The sequence below is a fragment of the Scomber scombrus genome, chromosome 21 (assembly GCF_963691925.1).
Source record: "Scomber scombrus chromosome 21, fScoSco1.1, whole genome shotgun sequence".
NCBI classification, from domain to species: Eukaryota; Metazoa; Chordata; class Actinopteri; order Scombriformes; family Scombridae; genus Scomber; species Scomber scombrus.
Genome location: NC_084990.1, coordinates 11,767,349 through 11,789,034, shown reverse-complemented (window position 1 = coordinate 11,789,034; position 21,686 = coordinate 11,767,349). Strand labels below are relative to the sequence as shown.

General features: G+C 38.4%; 2 protein-coding genes across 2 annotated transcripts in view; both read right to left on the bottom strand.

Moving 5' to 3' along the window:
* Positions 1-474: 474 nt before the first annotated feature.
* On the bottom strand, positions 475-20,341 carry LOC134003009 (liprin-alpha-3-like). The gene is made up of 29 exons (XM_062442091.1): positions 20,216-20,341; positions 18,374-18,448; positions 18,200-18,259; positions 17,834-17,962; positions 15,428-15,520; positions 15,031-15,083; positions 14,386-14,479; positions 14,065-14,199; positions 13,811-13,894; positions 13,556-13,687; positions 13,397-13,459; positions 13,026-13,105; positions 9,834-10,020; positions 9,504-9,697; positions 9,140-9,383; positions 8,888-9,027; positions 8,613-8,761; positions 8,370-8,466; positions 7,953-8,034; positions 7,447-7,647; positions 7,260-7,322; positions 6,726-6,752; positions 4,703-4,878; positions 4,497-4,594; positions 4,202-4,377; positions 3,910-3,978; positions 3,250-3,412; positions 648-716; positions 475-498 (listed from the first exon to the last, which is right to left on the bottom strand). Exons 1-28 carry the CDS (start codon positions 20,324-20,326, stop codon positions 664-666), a joined length of 3,228 nt encoding a protein of 1,075 aa, XP_062298075.1. The 5' UTR covers positions 20,327-20,341; the 3' UTR covers positions 475-498; positions 648-663.
* A 395-nt stretch (positions 20,342-20,736) lies between these two features.
* The window catches only part of LOC134003864 (uncharacterized), a 6,752-nt gene continuing 5,802 nt past the window's right edge, over positions 20,737-21,686 (bottom strand). The window contains exon 3 of the mRNA XM_062443216.1: positions 20,737-20,925. Coding sequence (XP_062299200.1) covers positions 20,737-20,925 — 189 coding nt within the window. The remainder of the gene's footprint in view (positions 20,926-21,686) is intronic.

Here is a 21,686-nt window from a genome sequence, read left to right as displayed (position 1 = left end):
TAGGCAGAGTATGTTCTATTGTCATTCTAAATCATAGTAAGATCACCTGAAAGGATGTGAGTCGGGGTATCGCTCTCTTGGTCTGAACAGGAATGCATTTTCCAATCAAATAAAAACTATAAATTCATTGTGTCAATATTGCCGTCTCACACTCAAAAACAAAAGATGAATTCACGATAGGCGATGGTCACTTTCTACAGGCCACTTTCTACAGAATCAAACAGCTTCATGCCACAACTATGGATCAAGATGGGGTGAGAGAAAGAGAGTGAGAGAAGGAGAGAGAGAGAAAGAGAGAGAGAGAGTCGATGGATAAACAGACATTCACTCATTATTTTATCATTTTTTCAGAAATCATTCACTCAGTGTCTTTGATTCTTCGAGACATCTGGCTCGAATGTTGTTGGTCATCTTCTAGTGTCCATTTTGATTTTTGAGCCTCTGTTTTTTCTCCAAACATTTTTTTTTTCCTCCTTGGGTTAGGATGGAGGTGGGGTTCTACAAAATGAAAAAAAACACACTTAAAGCACTGTTATAGCACCTGCTGAGATTAGATTTTTTGATGTTAACAGAGGCTGTTTTTAACTACAGACGGCACAAGAAAATTCAGAATACAGTCGTACTGTAAGTAAGGGTGTTTTTCTCACCTGGTGTGCTTATCTTTTAGCAGGAATACGTTCTCACTGACCCCGACTCTCCTCTTGGACCAGAGTTTACTGACAAAGAGAACAAAGTCATTAGTTAATACAATTCATTGTGGCATTATAACAAGAACAGGTCTTTACTACTGCAGTAGTTTAAACTGAAACAAGCAAAACTGTGTTTAGTACATTTTTAATAAATCAGACAGAACAAAACAATAAACTCAAAATCATTAAATCATTTGAATCCACTGGAGGTTTATTTAATTTAAGATAAGTGCTTTATAAATAAAATGTATTATTATTATTATTGTTGTTGTTGTTGTTATTATTCTTATTCTTATTATTATTAGTAGTAGTAGTAGCAATAATAGCAATACTACTACTACTACTACTACTACTACTACTACTAAGAAGAAGAAGAATCATCATCATCATCATCATCATCATCTATAATGCTTCTACCATTCTAACTATGTGAGGAATAGTGCAGGTGTTTGCTTCTATAAGCATGTAGATATACATGCTAAGGAAATCAATTTTGTCCACTAACCAATGTTGGGGGACCCCAGCAGTCAAACTTACACTTTGCATGGTATAAAGCATTTTGGATAAATGGCTATATAAATGTAGATTGATACCAGTGTCACATCTGTATCATAAATACAAGGCTACAGACAGCAGCTAGTTAGCTTAGCACAAAGACTGTAACCAGGAGGAAACAGCTAGACTGGCTTTATCAAAAGGTGACAAAATCCTCATACCAGCACCTGTAAAGCTCACTAGTTTGATGAATCAACAACAGAGTTAATCAACTGTTTCCCTCTGTTTCTATTGTTTGTGCTAATCTTCATATTCACCGTCAGACATGACGTGAATCTCTCAGCAAAAAAAAGAGAAATGTCAAATAATTCCTTTAAAATGACGTCTTCTACTACTGGTAGTTATGCCATTGACTGTTTCCTTGTATTTTATTGGCTTTTAAGTTTGACTCACTCATGACTTTGCCATAAAACTGTGTTACTGAAAGCCCCACTTAACACATGTTTCATTTGTTGATGCAATATTTCATCAGTCTGTTGAATGAACTTCAGATGACAAGGGAACATCTGATGTTAAATAAAAAGCTGTGCTGGTAAAAGTTCACTGGATTTTCCTGTATTTCCTCATATTTAACTGTCCAGCCTCTCCAGGACGGGTCAAGGTGTCCCCTAAAGCGGAAGCTATCTTAGCTGTTGAAAGACATTACATAACTTCAAATCCACACATATCCTTTTAATAGCATTCATGGTTACCTGTTATTTCGGTTATGGGTTTAATTTTCCCACAAAATAATTTGTTAAGTTACTTTCACGTTATATGCTGAAGTGGCCCAAATCCAATTTTACTTTTTGCCTCAAAATGAATCAGTTCAGATTTTTCACAGAATCTAATTTTTTTTCTTATCAAATCTGTGCCAATATGTGGACTTCGATCTGATTCATATCTGATCTCTGGCCACTGTCAGAATGGTCAGATCGGACTTCATGTAATTTTTGAACTTCTCACGTCTCTGCACATGCCTGCTGTCATCATTCAGTGTCAGCACCTCAAAGCCTGGTAAAAATAAACCTGGAGGAGAGCAACAACAGTGGCAGGGATCAATAGAAAGATGAGGAAGTATCGTAACCGAATGCTAGCACGGGCATGTTGTCCATGTTTATGATATGACTGTCATAGAAATTACATTATTGTTGTTATTCTTGTATGCATGCGGCTCAAATTTCAGTTAAATCAGTTTAGGACCTCAACAGTGTTCACACTGGAGCCGGATGCATGTCACAGTCATGAATGTGAACCATAAACACAAAAACATCAGATCTGACTAAAAAATCTGATTTGTCCATTAAGTCCTGTAATGAGAACGTATCCAAAAAGTCTAAAAAAAAAACTATCCCTGCTCACGACACTTACCACAAAATGATAACACAATCACAACATGTTTATGCTGATCACAATCACAATCACAAATCTTTAAAATCTCTGAAAATCTCTGAAAATCTTTTCCACTATTCATATTAATTGAAACCAATATGGCATCCTGGAAGTGAAAAAGAACATAATTGGAAAATTATAATCAATTATGTAAATGACACATAATTTTTCTTTATGTTTGAATCATCACCAATGACTTATTTTCTGGTCTAAAACACTGCATAATTAGTTTATTAATTTCCTTTTAGTTTTGTTGGCTTTATTTACATCTTGACAACAGCTTTTCTTAACTTACCATCAATACATCATCAAATGGTTCTGACTTTGTTAGGAGATTTAGAGGGCTCTATAACCAATCACAGCTGAACAGCTGCTAAATTCCCATAACGACCACCTTTGCCACTGTTTTAGCATCACTATTTTCATTTTAATGTAAATAAATAAACATCAACCTTCAGCAACACACATTTGTGCCGTGCCATCTTCTGTTGTGTTTCTGCATTCTGTTTTTGACTAACTGTTTTTTTGTAAACTGCGGGACCAGCTTAATAGTTTGTGAAAATAGATCCTGTTTAGTGCTGTTGCCTGATCCTGTTAAATTATGTTGCCAAGTTCATTCGTTCCCACTCCTCACCTTCACTCTGGACCTTTCTCAGGGTGACAGAAGGGGTAGAGATGGCGGAGGCACGGAAGTTGGCAGGTAATGTTTCTGAGGAATCAGAGGTCACACCGCGGAGGTCCTTCTCTCTGAACATCTTCCTCCATGATGGTGACCGTGTAAATGTTTTCGTGCCATCCTGCAGAGACAATGAAATAATACCGGTGATTAAAAATAACGACAGTCACAGTGGAGGCTATCTATTTTAGGGTCTTATTCATTATGCATTAGTTGGGTTCAACAAACTAGTATTTGACAAAGCAGGATTTGTTGTGACAATATAGTTGCACAGTTTTTAGTCCTACATGCTGTAACTAAGCAATTAGCAGTGATGTAAACACAGCTGAACCACATTGGCATGCTAACATTTTGCTAGCAGTAGTAGATGCTCTGATGCCAAAAGGCTCTCTATGTAAAGAAAAGTGATATTTCAATCTGTTGTTTTACCACTGAAAAGAAATTATCTTGTCATGACACAAATATAAAAAAGGGTGAAACTGAAAAGTTTGGATCAAAGGCCCTATTGTCAAGTAAAATAGTCTTAGTTGAGGCGGTTACAATCAACACATACGCTCGCCTTCTGGCAGGCATTGATTATCTTAATTGATTTTCAACTGATAGCTCGCTTTGTCATACCTCATCTGGCCTCCTCTCTGTTCCCATGGAGATGAGGGCATTGTACTCCTTCTCTAGGAGCTGCCTTGCCTGCAAAAGATCGACAAACTGAGATTTAAGATCATAATTAAGATAATTTAAGAATGTGAGATAAGGATTATCTTGGTGTTAGGCAAACAGAAGGTGTGGCAATGAGAATTCCTGACAACAGTTGTGAGATAAGTCCTCTACAGAGATGATGATTCTCTCATTTCAGTGTCTACAAGTTGGTGGTAAAGGTGGAGTGTTGTACTCGTGTAACGCTGTGGTATACCTGTGTGTTCTGATTGGGTATCTGAAGAAGAAGGGCCAAGTCAGTGAAGTCAAAGGTGTCATCTAACGCCAGGAGGGCCCCGTGGACCCCGCTTTCTAATAGGTTGTCTGCAAACTCTTTGAGACCAATAGATTGCACCCAGCACATCACTCGCTCATTGGACCACACCATCACATCTGTGGAGTTTGACACAGAGCGGCGGTTAAGACAACAACGTGCATGAGGTAACTGATCACTTATACTGATAGTGTGCAATATAAACCCATAAATATGTGTGTAAATGTAGGGCAGGAACCTTGGTTCTGATGTTGACTCTCATCCCTCCTCCTCTCCAGCTCCTTCCTGTCGTAGTTCAAGCGCTTCAAGCACATGATACCATAGTGGAGACTCACCCTGTAGGTAAGAATGACACATTGCTCAGAATTTTGTATAATAATGTAAAATTATGCAGAGGATGCACAGAAGAAGTAGAGATGGAGAATCAAACTGATTTTTTCAGACCTGTGGAAACTGTCAACCATCTTCAGCTGCCCCCTCAGTTCTTTCTTGGTGAGGTGATCGAGCATGCGGGCGTCCACCAGTGACTCCATGAAGTAGGAGCGGTACTGGGGCAGACCCAGGCTGGGCAGCCACTCATTTCCCACCCACTCATGGTTCATGTCTCCATAAGCCAGGATCTATAAGATGGAGGCGGGAGAGGTAGGGGTGAATAGAGAGAAAGAACACAGGCGGGATGAAGGACAGATTTATACTTTTGCTAGTTTCCTAATGATATAAAAATCAAGAACAATGACCTGAATTTGTCACAAAGCCCAATGTGTGATTTGACTTTTGTTTACTATAATTAAATAATTAAAATAGTTAAGCGATTGCTAGGATAATGTTCTTCTGTCACTCATGAACTCATTATTTGAGCCTTTGCTTACAGCAAGACTGATAAGACTGAGTTTTACAGTATTACTTTGATGCCTAATGTGGGAATGGAATGTCCTGTCAAATGATAAACCAAATATGATGCAATCCATTACCCACATTACACAAGTCTTATGTACATAACCCCGGGTGAACCTCCAAAGTGCAAGCTCAAAGTCTAAATATAACAAAAATTGTGAAGATTCCCTTCTGTCTTAAGGGATTTCCCCAACTGTTGCTCCTGTCATGAGCACTCAGCAATTGTGCAAAGCATTCCTCAGCTGAAAATGATGCATCATAGGAAACACAGGAAATATAGCCAAATATAACTAAATATGATGGTACCATTTCAAGAAATCTTATGAGATGTAAGTAATGGCTTTATTTATGGTTAATAAATAATGTATTACTACTTTACATTAGTGATAAGCCATTTATAAGAACAGCTTTTGGGTTGCCAGGTTGTGGAAATCCTCCTATAGCCTTTGACACGTTTTCTCTTTTAATCTGGTTCTTTAAAGGTGCAATGTGTAGAATTTAGTCTTGGCAGAAATAGAGCATGATAGTATGTTTTAGTGTATATTCACCTGAAAATAAGAATCATTGTCTTTTTGCTGCCTTAGAATGAGTCATTTAGAACTACATAAGGAGCAGTGCCTCTTCCATGGAGCCTGCCATGTTGCAACGCCATGTTTCTACTTAGCCCAGAACAGACAAACCAAACACAACCTCTAGAGAGGGCCTCATGCGTTTTTTTTGTTTTGTTTTGTTTGTTTTTTTGTGACTTTTGCTGTCTCTGTAGGTGCCTGCTTGGAAGGGAGGGTGAGGTGAGGGGTATTCAGCTGTTTGCAATCTACAACATCACCACAAGATGCACCTAAATCCTACGCACTGGTTCTTTAATCCCTCAGGAAGATCCTGCATCAAATATACACGCAAATTCTGGAAAAGGCCCTGTTGACCAGAACTAGATTTGTTAACAAATTTGACACTGACATTATCTCATTAACCACTTATGAGCAGTCAATTTGAGACAGAGTCATGCAGCAACAGGAATATTTTCTACAACCTTGTCACATGGAAGTTGCTATAAAGTAGTAATAAATGATTTATTAACCATAAGTAAGCCATAACTAGAGTTTATGATCTCTATATAAAGGTTGCCTTATTAGAAGGTGGCATCAATAGATTGTGAGTGTTCAAAAGCATTATAACTCATATTCTGGTGATTTTCACTCAGTTTTTTTGTCTGTTCTGGTCCCAGAGTCCCTCTTGTTCTCGTTATAACCATCTGATGAGGGTCATATTTACCACAGTTTTACCTCAGTTTTTAACAAGAGAAAAAAATTGAGTTAACATGACATCGATGAAAGTTGTCAGTTTCTGTCAGTGTGAGAAAAAAATATATACTTAGTGATGTCTTTGAAATAGTGTTTATTATTTAACAAGTTATTTTTGTAATTAAAAGCTGCCCATGGTAGCTTTAATATTCCTTTGTATTCTAATAGCCTGAGTAATAAATGACCTTACAATAGATAGGTTACACCTTTGAGTGATGAATTTCACATTATTGATCACTAAGCGATGGCCACATGTTCTGACAGAAACTCACCTGGTCCCAGCTGAACTCCTTCTGCTCCTTGTAGTTCAGACAAAGAAGAAATGAAAGAGAAAAGGGACAGATAGTTGGAAAGAGAGGGGAAAATCACCAGGGGGAGTGTGTGTGTTTGTGTGTGTTATGGTAAATAGGTGTCAGGACCGAATGGAGAAGAGGGGAGGAGAGGGAAGGCAGAAGGAGGAAACGTTTTGTTAGTGAGTGAGAATTAGTTGGAAAAGCACTACATCAAAACAGATTTCGAGGGAATAGTAAGGGAAAGGTGTAGCCATACTTCCCCTAATCAGAGACAAAGAAGAAGAAAAAGCCTTATCAATGTGAGATTTTTGCTCATATTGCTATAGTACTACACTGAATTTACTGTAAACACACAGAAAAGCAACATGTTTTGTATCATAACTGTTTGTTTGGTAACATGACTGTCTTTCATGTAAATTATTTGAGTGACACATCCCTATAAAAAAGTTAATCAGCAGACTAAGACAATGAATTCTCTTCACATTTGATAGGTAACATAATATTCTGTCTTACTGGCTTGGTGGCAGCAGTGAGAGACTCCATCTCAGCATGTGTCATCCAAATATTACTGGTCGACTGTAATGACACAAAGAAACATGACATCAGTCTCCTTCATTAACATAGATGATGTAAAAATGTGTTAATGTCCCATGCATTTGCTCATGTTTAAGTTAATATCATGCTTTTGATTGAGCCTTACAGAGCGCGTGCTCGCAGGTGCAGATGGACTAGTGAGGGAGACCATTTCCTGGATAGCCAGGCGGAGTTTGAGCCTGTGTAGAGGGTTGCTTATGCCGATCTCCCTCTGGATTTCTGTGTCTGACAGGTTGGCCATAATTGCACCACTCTTCACGTTGGCACGACACGCTGCAACATACCATGCTGGCATCCCAACCCACAGCTGGGTAAACAGAAAGAAGATGTGGCAATGATGTCAGTGTAATGATGATACTTGACAAACTATCAGATGATTATCAACTATACTTAAGTATCACTTGCCTAACCTGAGCCTATTACTAAAATTAACCCCAAGTGCTAAGATTTTATTTATTCTTATGAAGAGCTAGATAGCTAAGAATATTTAAAAAATCAGAAAAAGTGACACAATATCTCAGAGTATTCAGGAAAGATATTTAATGTAAATACATTTAATTAAAATAAACTGGACTGAATCCATCCACCCATTTAACAAGACAGTGGCCATACCTCAAGCCATGTAACAACAGTAGGACCATCCCATGAGGCGAAAGGCAGACCCTGACGACAGGCTTCCTCTAACAGGTCATGCCTGGCAAGGACAGTGGAAAAGAAAAGTGTGACAGAGATTCATTTCTTCATATCTCACCTTACCACTGTCTCCTATTTATAAATAGAAATTCACTTTGAACTTCCGATGTGAAATGCCATGATATTTGGTGCCATTTTTTTTTCATGTACCTTCCGGTGCCATCAGTGCATATATTTAACACTGAATGGCACCAGGGGAATCAGTACCCTGCTTAGCGCAATAATCTAGAAGGCATCTGACTATGCCATGTACTAACACCCTGTAGACAACAGGAGGATTTAAAAATCTCTATATACAGTAACATGAAAAAAGTGTCAAAAGATGACAGATCTCACTTCTTTTTGCTGCGGCGGTCTTTCTCAACTGTTCCAGTCCCGAGTTTAGCCAGGCCTAATGGGTCTGCTGAACCCAGATCATCTGAAGGTGTGGAGGCTGGAAAGATAAGGGGTTGAAAGTAGAGATTACTTCATGAATCCATCTCATTGTTGATCATTCTCTAAAATGATCAATTGTTCAGTTCGATGATAGCACCACAACACAAATGGTTTTGTGAAAAGCTGAGCAGTTTAAAATTGTACCCAGTGAGACAGATTCGCGCCCAGGTGCACCAATCCTTCCTTTCTCCTTTTTGCCAAAGAGACGACCAATTGATGACTTAATGCTTTTCTTTTTGCTGGCTTTGTGCAGGGAATCCTGGCTAGCAGTGGTGGACCCATCAGCAGAGAGACTACACAGACACAAAGAGAACAACAACATGAACCATCACCGCGGGCTGTTAGGGAACATGAGGGCTAATTTGGGCATTAAACAAAAATATTATTATGTACATATCTATATTATTTATTAGTAGTACCTGCGAAATTCACGGTGGTCATCGAGACCTGCCCCTGGGTGAGTGTGCGTCATTCGGTCTAATCGCAGGGCTCGGGGAACAGGGGGAGGTGTGGAGTCAATCAGGGCAAGGGCTCGGCACTCCTCACCATCTTTGCTATTCTGCATGGTGGAAAGAATTGAGTGGATTTACACAATGCTTGTCAGTTTTACATTGTCTTTTGATGTTGGTCCACTCAAAAATATCCTTATATGGGATATTTCTGCGCAGTACCTGTCTGTCTGTCTCCCTTGCAGGAGAATGTGGCAGGCGGGGGGTGGAATGTCCAGAACTTGGTGGTGAGGGAGATGCCAATGTGGAGGAGGTGATGGAGGGAGTCATGTAGCCCCTCCCAACGCTGTCGCGTCCTCCAAGCGAGGATGGCGGAAGAGGTGATGCATCGAGGGCCACGCTGCTGACCCGACTCTCAATCTCCTCCGCCCTTAGCTCTGTGCTTTCCTTCTCCTCCTGAATCAGCCTGAGAGAAGAGAAGAGAAGACACTTTGAGAACAACACTTTGCATATATGTCATATCACGCCATGTCATTCTGCATATATATCGGTTAAAAAGTGAGACTGTAAAACACAGAAAACTTACTTAATCTCCTTGTTGATGGCCTCCAATTGCTCCTGTAGCATGATGGCCAGAGTCTGTACATCTGTCTGTCCGCTGGGAGAGAGAAGCTCTGATCCAAACAGAGTCTCTCTGTCATCCTCGTCATCAGAGCAGCCTCCCTCCACACCAACCTCATACCCAGGACCCAGCATAGTGCTACTGTCCCACTCTCCATACTGGAAAGAGAATAAAATGTTAAGAATGAAGAAAGGAAGTGTGTAAGAAATCTTATAAAACTATATCAAAATGATGTGGTTTTATCATCCGATCATCCATTATATCATCAACATTATCTCAATGTGAGATGAACACCTTGTTACTATCATCTCTCGCAGGCCCCCACCGGCCACGGTGTGCCCGCCTGACCACGACCCCACCAGAGGAAGTGCTGTAGCCAGCTGGGAGTGAGCCACCACCCTGGGGGTACCGTAGCTCCGATGCGCTCCCTGGAAGGGATCGCCGAAAAAGGGTGGAGGGAAGGGAGCTCACGCTGCCCGCCCTATAGTGAGATCCAGAATTCATTTGTTACATCACCGTACATGAAAATGACATTTCCTGGAAGGGTAGGTTAAATAACAACATGAGCTAACACAGACTGGTGTCCCAAGAATAACAAATAGTGTTAAAATCATGTGAATTAATGATGTATATAACTATGTATATATTATTAGTTTATTTTCCAGCCTCTGTAAATAATTACTTTTTAAGTTGTGTCATTACTTTAAGCACATAACGACTGAAAAGGGGAGTAAACAGAATAGAGAAGAAGCGCTCAGAGGAGGCAGTGTACATGGGTCATTCCACGAAATCGGTACCTTTTCAACTTTCAGAATTTAAAATATAAAATCATTTTTATCACAATTTTAAAAGTATCTATGGAAAGAAGACATCTTAAAGTGACAATAAATTATATGGTGCCATCTCAGGCTATTTATTTTATTTATTTTATGACATGTTATCCACTCCATGATACAATTTATCTGTCAACCCTGTTACGGACAAAATGGTTACTATATAACATATTTGGAATTAGAATTGTTTAACAGTTTACACATGTATGGACAGTATTTCAGTCCCTCATTACACTGGGATTATTTCAGATTATGAATATATTTTTAAAATTTCAATTTCATCATTCAGATGACCAAGAAAATAAAAAATTTAAAAAGAGACCACATATTAATTAAGATATATATGTATTTTTATGAGAGAAGTATTGAATAAAAGGTAGTTTCCAAAACATTTTACAGTCTTATTTGGAATGGTAATACCTGGGTGGCCCTTCTAATTATCATTTTTACATTTTTATCAAATTAATGACAGTAACAGTACTGACATATGAAGTAACAGGACTGACAAGAGTAACAGGAATGATGGGACACATTGTTCAGCACACTGTACATATTTGTATCTTTTAAAAACATTACTGCATTTATTATTATTGTTGTTATTATTATACCTTATAAATAACTATCTTTTAAATTGCAGTAGCATGGAATTTGCACAGTTATATTAGTGAAGCATATTGAATTCTAAGAAATGTAATGTTTTGAGGGGTTTGTAGTCGGGATCATGAATTCCAGACAAAGTTCTTTTAGCTGGTATTTGGTTTCCTTTTCTTTAACATTACAAGATAGGGGTGAAGTTCTGTAGTGTAGCATTTACACAAATACATGATTAACAAGAGATTTAGAAGAATGTTACTTTAATTGAAACTGATCCTCACTACACTGGTCAGAGAAATCAACTGGCATTAAAACCAGGCCATAAAGACCTATCACACATCACAAGTCTCTTTGAAGTAGGTAACAAAATTCACATTGAGTTAGGTAAAAACTCCATCAAAGTTAAATAGGTAAATAATAACATGGTGAATGCAAAACCACATTAAAGTAATACTTTCCTGTCACTGAGGGAGGTAGCACCATAGGAAAATGAGATTTAAAACTTAGAATGTAACCATACTATAATTAATGTTAACAAGAAACGGAGATAAAGTGTTGAAAACAGAACAGGAGAACTACTTCACAAATAAATCTATGAATGTGATATACACATTCAATGGAGAAATCTCTCATTGTACTTTGTAAGATCCAACCATATATCGCTTTGGATCGCCACATGGCGACCAGTGATTGGTAGTGGGGCTGGGATGAAGTGAAGCACATCGTCATAGAGGTACCAGATTACATCATCATGAATAAGCCAATAGAATTCATTTGGACCTCCACTGTGCATACATTTGACCTGGATGTTAGTGTCATCTGTTGCAATACCTGGGTAAATGTCATCATCATACCTGACCATACACCACTTTCCAATGATGTCTGTACTAGTCCAATCAACTGCACTAAATTGGCTCAGAGTTTGGTCACGCATACTAATAGCATCTGTAAAAGTGTATTGAAGTATACATATAAACAATTTAATCAAAACAACAATATAACATTATCTTTATAATAAGAAAGCAACCTCAATAAAATGTTAGATGCATATACTAACAAATGTTACTAAGACTGCAATAAATGCTCATATGTCACCCACATTTCATAATATGGGCATCAGCTCAATGATACACACAAGATAACTTTTAAAAATGTTAGCAATTTATCTAAATAAACGTTTTAAACTGTGTGACTAGAGTGAAACCTAATCAGTGTCACTCCTGTTACTCTGGAAAAGTAACAGGTTTGACAGTAACAGGATTGACGATTTCAAGATAATTTGCCCCTAGCTAGCTAATGTCCAAGGTCACAAGAGCACATGTCATACAGTTTGAAAGAATTTTACTTGTAGATATGGTAAATATCAAGATATACAAATTATTATTTTAATTAATATGTTACAAATTGGTAACAGTAATGACGCTGTATGATGTCCCCCACCCCAACAATCTCATAAAACAACAAAATTATATATTATAGAAGAGAGAAACTTAGTTGTGTTTTAACTGTTGAAAATCCTCTTCCTGTAAATGATGTAACTTCCTGTGAATGATGTCACTGTTGGAATGTGCCTTTATTTTACAGAGGTTTTTTTGTGTCAGTAACAGGGTTGACATGAAATCAGGGGACACTGATAAAATGATTAAAATTTTATAAAGATGACATGTATTCATGCTGAAAACCTTGCTTAACAATGAGATTACTATTAGAACAATATACAAATGTGAAAATTGTATAATTTTTCCAACAACAAGTAACAACTAAAGAGACCTGAAAAATAACTTTCATAGTGAGGGACAGGCGAAAATCCCTGCCTTATCAACATAAATGCAAATTTAACTATGGAAAGTAATATTTAATTTACTTAAATTTGAGGTAGTGTTGATGATAGAAGACATACTAATGTTAAGTTTTTAAATTATGTGTGTATTTGGTATTATAGTGATTTTATGACAGATTATTTCTCTGGGACGCAAAATGTACCGATTTCACGGAATGACCCACATATCGTGTCCCTTGGGAGACTTTGTGTTTCCCTTAAAAGTTCATTATGCCTAACCTGGAATAAGAAGAGCCAGGCCGGCCTCTCAGCTGATCCAGCTCCAGTTGGATTCGCTCCAGCTCAGCAAGGAGCTGCTCCTGGAGTACAGAGGAGAAAAGGCTACTTGCTGAAAATGACCCCTAATTGTTAAACATCATGTCTCTTGTTTGTGAAGAAATGGATTTCTTGATAATTTAGATATTTAGGAATTAAAGGTTAACACCCTTTACAAAAAGTTTTACAAATATGAGTTTCGGAAAGTCAGATTTCCAGATAGTAATGTATTTTCTGCAATAGAAGACGGAACAGTGCCGTTGAAAGTCTGGTCATGCACAGGATTTAAAAATTACAAGCTTCAAACATGACAATAAAATAATGTAGTTGAATACCTTATTAGCTATTAGATCATCTTGGATTTTCTTCATATTGGACAGTTCCTCTGAAAGAGCATTCTAGCAGAGCAGAAGAATGAATACATTTATTTTCAACATTCTTGTTTTCATCTACACCACATAATATACTGCACCCCTGATTAGTCATATCACTACCTTCTCCTCTAGCGCTGCCATCCTTTCTTTGAGGTGGAGCTGCAGTCTCTCATTGGACTCTGAAAGAAGCTTGTCCACCGTATCTGAGAGCCGTTTGTTGTGTTCATCGTTCATCTTCTCCCTCTGCCTCGCCTGAAATGAAGCAAGGCCGTACAAAGATTCAATGAAGGTGCTCAAGCTTGGAAAAAAAGTTAGACAACAAGCTTTAAGTTGGCTCAAAATTTATCCAAAGCACAGAGCCATAAATGAGGTTACCCTCTGTAGCTCTTGGTTCTTCTCCTCAAGTTGGGCCTCCATTTGCCGTAGTCGCTCCTCAAAATTTCCGTGGCGCTCCTCTGCCTAAATGAGAAAAAACATAAAATATTTCTATTGAAAATAATAAACCTAGAAGGTTTTTGCGCAAAAGAGGCATGAATATTTGATTATTTGATGATTTAAGTGTTAAGGCCCATCTGTGTGCAAGTTGTCTGCTCAGGCAACAGTATGTGACGGCCTCAGACTTAATGTACCTTGTTGAGAGCAGCAACTCTTTGGGCAAGCTGGGCCTCAATCTCAGGCAGTGTCTCTGCCCTCTGTAGGGTCTGCTGGAGCTTCTGCTTTGCTTCATCCAGACGTTCCTGTAGCTGTCTGTTCTTCTCTTCACTCTGGATACACAGAAGAAGAACTGTGATTGGAGACCTATGTTCATGTGGAGTCAGTTCTAAAAATGAGTCTTACTCCAAATACAATTGCTAAAGATAGCAGTACTCTACATCCCAGATCCATTTTTAGATTTGTAAGTACGACCATACTGTATAACTGACAGTTTTGTTTATTTGAGACATTTTTACCTGTCTGTGCAGGGACTCCTTGCTGGCCAGCTCATTTTCCAGCTTGTCTTTGATATCATGGAGAGAAGTCGCCTCCCTCTGGGCGCTGAGGTACCTGCAAGCAACACCAAACCCCCATCAAATGGAATTAGTTCTCAGCCAAAATAAATAATTATATGATAAATGTAATTATCCAAGATTAATTAAGGCTGTCAGGTAAGTAAGAAAGACGCAACTAATCTAGAAAAAAGGAAAGAGAACAATTTTAGACAAATGGGTCTTTTTTAAGGACACTGGTACCTTTAGGCCCACATAGCCAGACTCAAACTACTAATTTTTCATCTCAAGTCTTTAAATAGCTGTTTTAAAAATACAAACTAACCCTAAACACCTAAGATGATTGTCTAGATTGTACATTTAGCTAGCAGGCAGTTTCTTGTAGTACACAGCTGTGTTCTTAATAAGAATATAATGCAAATGCCATGTAAAACAATCTTAGACTGTATAAAGAGATGTCAGGACAGCTTTGCAACACATTGCCAGCCGACAGGTGAAACATATGGTCCTTCTGTTATGTGCATTACAGCTAATGTATGAAATTCTGCGACAAAAAAGAGGTGTGAGCTGTCATCAACACTGAGAATAGATACACATAGCACAAGTTACCTGCGTTCTAGTGTTGTAATCCTTTCTTCCATGTCCTCCCTTTGACAAAGGGCCTGGTGGAGGCAGGGGTCAATCATGAAACTTACATTTTATACATGAAATAACAGCTCTTTCAACAGAATTATATAATAATTAACATAAGCAAGAGAATAAAAGGTTAAATGCATGTATGGTATGCATTAGAAGTATTGTGATGTTCTAGGAGTCTATTTAAAATGTATTTTGCAGCAACAACAATAGGAAAAAATCAACCATATAATTATTTAATTCTTTTAATTTTCAGTTTATTTAGAATTTCTACAGCATATGCACATTATGTTTAAATATACACTTGGAGCCCAGGGAGTTGAGGGAGCTTAGGGTTTTGGCCAGGAAGAGACACATTGGCCCGACATACCTCTTTCACTTCCCTTTGGAGCTTCTGATTGGCCTCTTCTGACTTCGTCACCTCCCTCCTGGCGGCTGCAAGCTGTTCCTCTATTTCCCCAACCTGACGTGACACCACGAAGGGACACAAGATGACACAGATTGAACCTACATAAGTCAGTGCTAACTGCCACAGCACAGAGTGTAAATAGATACAACTGAGATTGATTACAACTGTCTGTCTGGTCAATGTAAGACTTTTAAAAAGTGCCACTGATATACTGTAAGTGTATACAGATTGAACTAACAGATTGAACTAAACACTAAACACGTCTCTCTTCAATTTTCTGTTTTCTCTTCAATGTCTTTACCCTCCAACCAGACATTCAGTCATCTTTATTTAATGACTTTACCCTACATTATTATACATCATTAACACTCTATTGCACAATTCAATTTAAATGTTATTTGTATAGCACCATGTCATACAAAACCAGTTAAAAGAGCTTTACATAAAAACAAAACAGCAAAAAGTGGATTTAAAGAAAAACATCCATGCATACATGTACATATACACACACATAAATACTGTACCAATATGTTGTGTTTATTTAAAAAAAAAAAGCTTGAGTGAAAAGGAAGGACTTAAGTAAACTTTTAAAAGAACAAAGTCTCGGAGCAAGTCTAAGATCTGCAGGCAAACTGTTACAGTATATTCTTTTAATTACATGTATGGTGAAGACTCTCTCACTAGACTTTAAAAATGCTCTAATCTCATGGAGGAGATTTCCACTTGTGAACTGCTGGAATGATACACTGACAGCATGTGTGATATGTACTGTGGAGTCAGACCATTAAATGCTTTGTAAACCAAGAGGAGGAATGATGCTACGTACGTTTACAATTACTCAAATGGTGTTTTATTGTGCATCACAAAGCATAACTGTATGGTTTTTAAGCAGCTGCAATAGTCTATCTGGCCACAAGAGGGAAGAGGGCGATCAGTAGAGGTACATTACTTTTCATGGTTCCCCCACTTCTTGGTATATTATGTTGGAAATGCTTGTGGCATAGTTTGGCATGACTAAAGGAATTCATTATCACAGCAGATGTTTACTATATAAACTAACTGGAAAACGTAAATGGACATATACATTACAAATACACACATACCCTTGTATTTCTATACTTGTGAGGATCCTCAGTGGCTACATTCAATCCCCTATGCTAACCAACCCAATCATTAAAGGAGGCTTATCATATTTTTGGTGATACTCTGTTATTTATATGCTGTTATAGATAGAAGTTCCAAAACCTGAGGTGACGTAACATACACGTATGTAAAAAATGCTTCCCTCAAATGAAAAGCCCAGGCTTCAGGTTGCTCCGACCCGAATGCTTCCTGGACTCAAAAAGAGTTTGTTCGAGGTGCTTTGGATAGGAATACATGAAGACAAAAATACAAGAATGCAGGAAAACAAAAATAAAGGGAGGCTTTCTCACTCCCTGATAAATGAGTTTTGTTTTTAAGTCTAATATGACGATGCCATGACAATAAAGGCATTTAAATTGTTTTAAAAAACAGTGCATTAGAGTTATATTTTTATGACTCGGTAAAGGTACCTCTACTTCCCCATCAAATTGATGTCATACTGTTTGTGCATGCCTACAAACAGACGTCTGTTTCTTAGCCTTTGTTGCTCAGGTTTTTTCATGGGCTGTTTGCATTAGCCAAATATGTATTTTGGATATGTTTATGTTTTGATTAAAGAATGACAAAAAGAAGCAAAATCTAAAATTGAGCTAATCATTCAGAACAAAGGGCTCATTAGGAGTTTTTTGAACTGTAAATCAGAATCAAGATATTCCAGTTAAGCCCCAGCATAAAAATATAGACCCGATAATGTGCAAGTTGTGTCCTTTTTAATAATCAGCACTATCCTCAACTCCTATTATATCTAAACATTAGCCTATTCCTACTATAAACCATAAACAAATGAGTATAGTGTTAGTTCTGGCGCACTGAAGTTGCATTTCACCAGCTGACCAGTAACTTCCCGTCACACTCAAAAGCATGCAGGTCATCATGACCTGACATTTCTCACTCGTACCTTCATGCCAAAGCAGATCGCTGCTGAGTGCTGCTCCCTCCACCAACCCAACCTCCTTCCTATGTACTAAATTATGATGTTTATGTGTGTATTCATTAGATAAAATTGTTCTCTAGCTAAATCCTTGGTGCCACTCAGACTCTTTGAGCAGGGCCTTTTCCACTCTCCACTTTTTCACATTTTATTGAACACATACTTTCTGACTATGGGACATGTATAACATATTTTCTCTCTAAAATATCTTCTTGAAATCATCCTCATATTGGTTTGCACTGTAATACACACATTATGTGGGAACACACACACACACACACACAAACACTGACCTGTCGGCACATGAGGGCCAGCCTTTCCCTCAGCTGGGAGAGTTCAGCTCTCTGCCGCTCTATCTCTCCTTCTCTCTGTCTTTCGAGCTCACTGTCCTCCAGGCCAGAGGAGGGGCCATTGGGTAGTCGCTGATGTGATGACAATATCGGATAAAAAGTTGAAAAAAGAGAGTGATGAAGAAAAATAACCAGTTAGAATCAGTTAAGGTTCTGTCTGAAAATAAATGAGATGTAGAAAAGGTGAAGTTTAAGTTAAAATAACACTGACACACCATGATACCCATACATCTACTTTTCTACTACTCTCTGGACGCTAACACATACACAAAAACAACTGGAACCAACATGCATAAAACCCTCCCTTACATCTTTCCCGCCGTCCACCCCTTGTTGACGTCTTTTAATTTGGTCTTTTAAAGAGATTACCTGGAGAGATGGAGACAAAACGGGCAAACAGACAATGCAAATGAGGATTCTTTCTTCACATTGAGCCAGCTGAAGTATCTTAAGATACAGATATCCATTCACACTGGACTTTACCTCTTGAGAAGACGCTGCAAGTTGATCCTCTAACATGGACACCCTCTCAAGGGCTACACGGAGCCGCTCTCGAACCTGCAGAACAGAGCAGTAAGAAGTCATGAGTCAACTGACCATAGTGCCGTTTACAATTTAAGATTTGAGCTGCTTCTGTGGTACTGAAATGAATTTGACCTCTTACTCTAAAATATATCCATCACCTTCCTGATAAGCTTTTTTACAAAAACCAAGACAAAGTCAGGGTGACTATGGAGCCAGTTAAATGATTCATAGAGTAAGAGGCCAAAAACACTCAAATCAAAACAGAATTTCTCCACAAAATGTGAATATGGTATTTTGTTTATTGCATTGCCAATCTTTTGATCCTACACCAGCAGTCAGGTGCAATGATCCCAGTGAGACAGTCAACAAGGCTGACCTGTACTTGTGTTACTTCAAACTTCTAAAAGTTCAGTTTTATGAGTAAAAATGTTCTTCAATAAAAGTAAAAATACACATTTATCAAGTGATGGGTTTTTTTGCAAAGAAGAAAAGGACAAACCTTTAAGAATAGCTGTCAAGTGAGGGAATAGCAAATCAGATGCAAGGATTTACCTTTTATCTGCTCCATTTCTCATTTTAATTATTTTTTTATATATGATTATAAGTGGTATAGGTTTTATACATAGCTTTCATTCAGTTAGGAACACTCTCCTCATAGATCAAACCATTCATTGCAACAAATGGAAATACAGTTTTGCTTGGCGCTAGTGGCTCCACTCTAAGATGCTCCACGGATTAGCCAGCAGCAAGCTAAGCTAAAACTGGGGCTACATTGCAGAAACCTCCATATAAAAGAGTGGGCCTGACATCGAATTCCAGTTTGACCTTTGAGCCATGTTGAGACTCTGAACCAGAAAGGTGGAGGCTAGTTTGGTGGAGGAAAAGTTTTACCAACATCAGTGTGAATGTCAGCAATGGTGTAGTGGTGTAGTGTGAGAATGGCTTTGATTGGTGTGTGACTGATAAGGAATGCTGATTCAATCAGCGGGCTGACTACAGCTTGGGCGTATGACTTCCGTGACTTCCTGCATGAATATTCATTCATTTCTTAAATGTGAAATAACATGTTGTGAACACAATACTAAGATATTATCACCTTTTAAGACACTTGTAAGCAAACAGTTGCCTTTAATTTTGAATCATGTGTCTCAATCCAATATTCCCTTCTCTTTCAGTTCTATTGTGATCTCCACTAACTCCTGTGGAAAATATTTGGTGGTGTACAGTCTGTTTTTTAGAGCTTTCTTGCTCAAAACAGCTGCCTGCTGTTAACAAAAACAACACAACTAAGACCAGCTAGAGTGAAACAAAACACTTAAATTGCAGGCTGCTAAACCAAAAAACGCTATGAAGGTCTGTGGAGTTGTGGGTAACAGTGGAGTCAGTTGATAATTCTCACTACAGGTGTTGCCTTTCACATACAAATAGCCATGCGATCCATTGTTAGTATAAAAATACTGAAATGTACACACTTTATGTTTGTGACTTTTTGTGAGAAATAAAAGTGAAGAATTTTCACTTTTGTCTTTCACCAAAAGATTCCCTCCAGAAAAGTTTGAAGACATCTAAAAATATTCTGCGTTGACTAATAATTTGTCTGATATGTTTTTTTCCTCCGAAAGTTCAATTACGTCCTTAAAAAGTTTTGAAAATAAGACCTTCTCTTTCTCCCTCCTTAAAAATCCAGAATCTATAAATATTTTTAATTTCAAAGACAAGGTGTCTTTTACTTCATTGTAAAGTCAATTGTCAGTGTATGTGCACTGGATGCTTCAAGTTCTCAAAGCAAGTTGGACCCACCTTCTCATCCAGGGCCTTGTGGTGCTCAAACAGAGACTTGAGGGCCTTGAGGACTTCCACCTCACTGGAAACCCCCGCTGGGGACTGGGCCTGTCTTTTTACCACTGTCATCCTCAGACTACGCTCGTGGCGAGACACCAGACACTCCAGGTGTTCCAGCAACAACTATGTGAGTGATGGTGGTGACAGGCGAATAGGTAAAAAAGGGAGTTTGAACGAAGGGGATAAAGAGGATGAGGAGGATGAAGAAGAGAATAAGAGGCAGAAACCAAGAGAAACGTTGAGAGAGCAGGATAGAGGAAGGAAAAGAAACAGAGATGGAGAAGGTTAAAAAAAAAGATGAAGAGGAGTGAAGGGTTTTAAGAGTGACAATGAGATCAAATTGGGTGGCGAGCAGAGAGGGACAAGGAGTGAGAGGGAGAGATAAGGAAAGCAGATACGGACAACAAAAAAAGGAGTCGCATAGAGGAAAAGAAAATGTGGAGAAGAAAAAGGAAGAGAGGGAGAAAAATGAAACAGTGTCACACCCACACAACCACAATGGGTGAGGAAGATAACACAGACGCTGTTACAGTGCTAATAAGCAAAATGGCTGCTAAACATCTTACACGTGTGTTGTTTCTCTCCGCCTTGAGCTCAGAAATCTCCTCCTCCCTCTCCAGAAGCTGCTCCCGGCAAACGTTCAGCTCCTTAGTCAACACAGCAAACTCCTGTGGAACACACAAGCTGCGTTCAAGGGCAAGCAAAACAAATTATTTAAACGTATGGTTTAGATAGTTTAAGTGTGTATGCACAGCCGCTTGTGTTACAATGAGAGTTTTAAAGGAAATACAAATAATTCTGGCCAAACATGGCAAAACGTGATTAAAATTTAATAGAATCGACTGTTGATTTCAGCGTGCATGCACATATATTGCATACACATAAACACACGCATAACACTAAAAATATACATAACCAAAGCCTTGCAGAAACCCTATGTGTGAAACACCTGAGACCAGACGACGTACATGATGTAAACCTACATAATAATCATGTAAATCACTGACACAGTTTCCACCACCACTCGCTCTTGCTCATCCTCCTTTCTGAACTCGCATTCATGGATGGATTACATCACACTGTTACACAATGGCTCTGCACCGGAATGCACAAGAGAGACCCCCAAAAACACAGCATCGATATGTCATTTAAAACACCAGTGGGAGTACATTTGCAACTCCCGCACAGTGCTAAAACCAAGTGCAAACAGGAGAGCATGTCTTACATTATTTGCTTTAAAAAAAAGAGAAAGAAACACAACAAACAGAACTTGTAGAATCCACGGTCAATTATTTCTTTATGTGTCCATAAAATACATTCAAGGCTTCAGCATAAAGGCAACTGTTTATAAGAATGACAACGAGGAGCAGATGTTTGCTGTCAGGATTACCTGTTTTATGATTAGAAAACAGTCAAAAGTAGACACATG

Bases quoted from the DNA above. Each gene is read 5' to 3' on its own strand.
- LOC134003009 (XM_062442091.1), bottom strand. From the start codon at position 20,326: ATGACAGTGGTAAAAAGACAGGCCCAGTCCCCAGCGGGGGTTTCCAGT. The intron at 7,648-7,952 runs GTATGGCCACTG...CTGTTTACCCAG, and splicing joins CTGTTGTTACATGGCTTGAG to CTGTGGGTTGGGATGCCAGC. The intron at 717-3,249 runs GTGAGGAGTGGG...TCTCTTTGTCAG, and splicing joins GAGAAAGGTCCAGAGTGAAG to TAAACTCTGGTCCAAGAGGA.